The sequence below is a fragment of the Alosa sapidissima genome, chromosome 18, assembly GCF_018492685.1.
Source record: "Alosa sapidissima isolate fAloSap1 chromosome 18, fAloSap1.pri, whole genome shotgun sequence".
NCBI lineage: Eukaryota > Metazoa > Chordata > Actinopteri > Clupeiformes > Clupeidae > Alosa > Alosa sapidissima.
In genome coordinates this window covers 10,455,829-10,460,828 of record NC_055974.1, presented here as the reverse complement: position 1 = coordinate 10,460,828, position 5,000 = coordinate 10,455,829, and the positions used below count along the sequence as shown (strand labels likewise).

Here is a 5,000-nt window from a genome sequence, read left to right as displayed (position 1 = left end):
CTCTCTCTCTCTCCCTCTCTTTTTCTCTCTCTTGCAGATTTACACACAGAGACACACACACACACACACACACACACACACACACACACACACAGTTTCTTCCTTCCTTCCCTATCTGTGATGTTCTTTATGAGATAGGCATCATTGTTCATGGGGGCTATAAATAGATGATGTTTGTAACAGATTTAAAGATGAGATATCCTCAATCCCCCCTCCCCCCACCACACACACACACACACACACACACACACACACACACACACACACACACACACACACACACACACACACACACCCCTTCAGTGCTGTTTCTAAACTGAACATAAGCTTGTCAGCAGATTACCTGAAGACAACAATAGCGATTAGCGATAACAGAGCTGCTATTACCAGTGAAGTGATGGTCTGATCCAATCTACCGGACTGGAGAGACCAGAAGTGTGTGTTAGGGCGTACATGAACAATGGAATTGCTTGAATAATTGCTCTTGATAAATACTCAAAATCCCTCTCCACCTCCCTCCATCTCTCGTTCACAGAGCTGTCAGAGCTGCCGCTGGTGCGTCTGGACGTGTCGTGCAACCGGGTGGCGCGCGTGCCCGTCTGCTACCGCCACCTGCGCCACCTGCAGACCATCAACCTGGACAACAACCCTCTGCAGTCGCCGCCGGCGCAGATCTGCTCCAAGGGCAAGTTCCACATCTTCAAGTTCCTCAACATGGAGGCCTGCAAGAGGAGCCAGGACGAGCTGCTGGACCGGGCACTCAGGCCCACGCACTTCAACAGCTGGTGAGAGACGGGGGGGGGATGGAGGGAGGAGAGGGAGAGATGGAGGGATGAGAGGGAGAGAGAGAGAAAGATAGAGGGGAGAGAGGACCCAGGGAGGATCCAGGGCCCTAAGCATAAGTTTAGGATGCTGGACAAAAGCAAAAGGCCCAGCAATAACAATAGAGGAGTCCGCACACCAGATGTCTGTGTCACGTCACGTCATTAAATATTTGCTTGAGAGCTACGTCTGGTGTGAGAGAGATTTAATACCGGGACATGTAGTGAACCAGTCAAAGCTTTGCATTACTTCACCCCGAAAACACACAGTGCATGAGAGAGAGAGAGAGAAAGAGAGAGAGAGAAAGAGAGAGAGAGAGAGAGATATTGGGAATAAGGGAGGTAAAAATGATGGAGAGGAGTAGAAAGAGATAACGGTTCTGGAGAGAGAAGAACGGAGCAGTTCCTCTGACAGAGAAGAAAAGCAGAGCTGGAGAGGTGATGAACTGGATGAGTGAAGCATCTTCTGGCGCGCTGAGACTGGACTTTATCAGCTAGAGCCAAGGGGGAGTGACCGTCAGCTCGGAGAGAGGGAGGGGGAGAGAGATAAAGAGAACATGGGGAAGATGAGTAGGGGGAGGTCATGAGAGAGGCCAGGAAAACCCAGAGTTTTCAATGATGTGTGTATTACTGTGTGTGGTGTGGGAGTGAACCACTGTGTGTGTGTGTGTGTGCGTGTGTGTTTATAAGGTGCTGTCCTACCGAGTGTATAACTGTGTGTTTGTCTCTCAGCTTGTCGGACCAGGAGCTGTTTCCTGGGCAGTATGGAGGGCTGGACTCCGGCTTCAACAGTGTGGACAGCGGCAGCAAGAGGTGGTCAGGGAATGAGGTGCGTGTGTGTGGTGTGCAGAACATATTGGTAATATTGGTAATGTCATTGAGATGTATTGTTTTATTGGTAATGTCATCTTCATTGCTGCAATCATTGTGTGTGTGTGTGTGTAGTCTGCTGATGACTTCTCTGAGCGATCTCTGCGTATGGCTGAGATAAACCGAGAACACAGGAATCTACAGGAAGAGGAGGAGACGATACAGCCCACAGAAAAAGGTAGACACACACACACACACACACACACACACACACACACACACACACACACACACACACTTCAAATACTCTAAAGTTGTGATGAGTCACCATTACATTTCTGCCACTGACCGCATTACTCTTTAGTTGTTTAAAAAGTTGTCCAGCCTTAAGGTTCTCCTCTTCCTTACAGTAAATGGTGTGGTGGAGCAGGTGGACTTCATCGACAGCAGCGTGACAGAAGAGGAGGAAGAGCCTGATCAGCTGCGGCCCAGCACACCGCTCACAGCGGCCCCACAGGTCAGGAGGACTCAGTGCACTAGTCTACTTGCAGGACGTCACTTTATTACACCGCTTTAGTATTTACAATCACATTTGACTACGTTTTCATTTAACAGAGGTGAAGTTGTGTGTGTGTGTGATGGTCATGTTTAGAGAACTTAGTGTGGTTGATCAAGGAGTGTAGACTCCTATATTTTAGTTCTTCCCTCCACCAAGGAGTTAGTTTATCTTCAGTTTAGAGCCACAATCCTAGGTTTGTGGATGGTAGATTTAGGTACATTTTCTCTCTAATGTCATTTTGTCATTTTAGTCTCAGGCTTCATATCGTCTCCTTGGAGTTCTATACTTCTATCTACGTTCTGAGTACTGTGACTTTGGTCAAGAAGTGTCTGCTAAATGTAATGTAATGAGTAGTTCTGAGATACTGAGCTTCAAAGTTTTAGGATTCCATACAGTTACACTGATAGGCGAAACAATCCTCTTTAGATATAATGTCCAAAAATGCATACAACTACAAAAATCACCTCACCGCACCTTTTTAATGGGTCACAGAATAATAATATGTAAATAACTCAGTTTTGACAAAAACGGCCAGATAGAACCCTATAATTCTAAGGGACAATGTGTCACATACATCAGATTTGTTCAGGACCTGCTGTTTAAATGAGCTCAGACCAAGAGCCTTTTCAGTGTGCTCTGTTGATGTGTCTGCGTGCGTCACGTAAACATGAAAATGTTTATCCTCTGCAGGACAAGAGCGAAAGTGTGTCTCCATCACACAGCCCGCAGTCCACAGACAGCAGGTCAGTACGCCTGTCATCTCCTCCTCCTCTCATCAACCCACTGTGTGTGTGTTACTGTGTGTGTGTGTGTGTGTGTGTGTTACTGTGTGTGAATGGGTGTTACTGTGTGTGTGTGTGTGTGTGTGTGTGTGTGTGTGTGAATGTTTGTTACTGTGTGTGAATGTGTATAACTGTGTGTAAATGTGTGTTGCTGTGTTAGTGCTAGTGTGTGTGTTAGTGCTAGTGTGTGTGTGTGCTCAGTGCTGTCGATTGGGACATTCGTGCTCTCCGCGTCAGTGTCTGGCACGTCTGCAGTGGCTGAGTGTTTGTGTGTGTACATTTCTGTAACCATGTGTACACTCGGGCAGCCAGACCAAAGAGTATAGAAGTATACTTCTACAGTATACTCTTTAGCCAGACACTTCATTACAGCTCTCCCACAGACCCCAACCTCTTCCTTTCTGATTCTGCCCATCTGCTGTGGCCTCTCTTTTGGCCTCTTTCTCTGACATTACTTCTGGGTTCCCTTTTCTTTTCCATCTACCTCTCACTCATTCAATCTGTTTCTCTCTCTTTTTCACTCTCTCTTTCTCTCTCTCTCTCACTCTCTCTCTGTCTCTGTCCACCGCCCTGTGCAAGGTCAGTCTCCCAGTGCCGGTGTGTTTGAAGCGCTGGGAAAAGTCAACAGACTGGCTTTCCCATTACAGGCCGTTCCCATTAGCCACCCCTCGTGTCCCCTTGTCATCAGAGCTCAGTGTTCAGGCCTCCCGTAGAGTCCAGGTCCCCTGACGGAAGGACATGCGGTCCATTCATCACTGTCTGGGCCTGCAGCTCACTCAGACTAATCACTCACTTGCACTGTCTAGCATCAATATCTTCGGCCCATCTATCAGGTGGCACTGTGTGTGTGTGTGTGTGTGTGTGTGTGTGTGTTAGAAAGAGAAAGAGAGAGAGAGGGAATGAATAGAAATGAGTGACGAAAGAGGTCAGTGCTTTGTGTTACACTGGCTTCATTGTATCATTTTATGTGTGTAGGGAAGAGAGAGAGAGACAGTGTTAAGACATTTTTGTTCCAGAGAGTGTGTGTGTGTGTGTGTGTGTGTGGTCTGTGCCAAGCAGCTGTAACATGGCAGCGGTGCCTTATTGGTTGCTGTGTACAGTACCCAGCCGTGAGCACACACTGAGGGAGGCAGCCGGCAGCAGCCAGCGCCATTATCCACTCCAGCCCAATATCAGTTCCTGCCATCTGTCATTAATAATCATCCCACCACTGGCCCTGGCTTTCATCACAGCTGCTGCTTGATTGAGCTGCTTTATAACGAGTGTGTGTGTGTGTGTGTGTGTGTGTGTGTGTGTGTGTGTGTGTGTGTGTGTGTGTGTGTGTGTGTGTGTGTGTGTGTGTGTGTTTTAATACTGAGGAGGCTGTAGACTATGGCTTACAAGCACTTTGTACAGTAACACTTCCTGTTGCGATTCATGAGAACTCAGCCCGCAAACCTATACAGCCGCCATTGCAACACTAAGGCAGCACGAGATGGGCAGAGTTTGTGTGTGTGTGTGTGTGCGCGCGCCTCAGTGCTACTGCTGCAGAAACTTCACAGCTTGTGGAGCAGTGGTGGTGGTTGTGTGTGTGTGTGTGTGTTCACCTCAAAGGATTCAGAATTCAAATCTGAAAGTAATGCAAATTTGGATTTGGCTCTGCAGGCGGAGCCCTGATTTAGTTAATTATTTATTTTAGACTACTTACTTAGAAAGGATAAAGAGGAAGACATGATTTGTAATCATCCATCTCTCATCCTGACTTACGTACTCTCTCTCTCTCTCTCTCTCTCTTTCTCTCTCTTTCCTCTTTCTCTCTTTGTTTCCTGTCTCTCTCAATCACGTAATTGCATCCTCACACTCCATCCCTCACTGTCCTATTCTCTTCATCTTTCCCCCTCTTCCCCTCTCTCCCTCTCTCCCTCCCTCCCTCTCTCTGTCTTCTCTCTTTCTTTATCTACTGCTGTCTCTCGCTCTTGAATTCAATTGAGCTTTATTAGCACATTGCCAAAGCAGAACACGTAAACATATGGTTTGCAAGGAGAATGC

The 5,000-nt window shown here is 47.3% G+C and overlaps 1 protein-coding gene across 5 annotated transcripts in view; it reads left to right on the top strand.

The window, feature by feature from the left end:
• The window catches only part of lrch4 (leucine-rich repeats and calponin homology (CH) domain containing 4), a 62,638-nt gene that overhangs the window by 24,724 nt on the left and 32,914 nt on the right, over window positions 1-5,000 (top strand). For all 5 annotated transcript variants that reach the window (XM_042069405.1, XM_042069407.1, XM_042069406.1 and 2 more), the window contains exons 5-9: window positions 536-785; window positions 1,554-1,650; window positions 1,767-1,869; window positions 2,042-2,148; window positions 2,881-2,933. In XM_042069405.1, coding sequence (XP_041925339.1) covers window positions 536-785; window positions 1,554-1,650; window positions 1,767-1,869; window positions 2,042-2,148; window positions 2,881-2,933 — 610 coding nt within the window. The remainder of the gene's footprint in view (window positions 1-535; window positions 786-1,553; window positions 1,651-1,766; window positions 1,870-2,041; window positions 2,149-2,880; window positions 2,934-5,000) is intronic.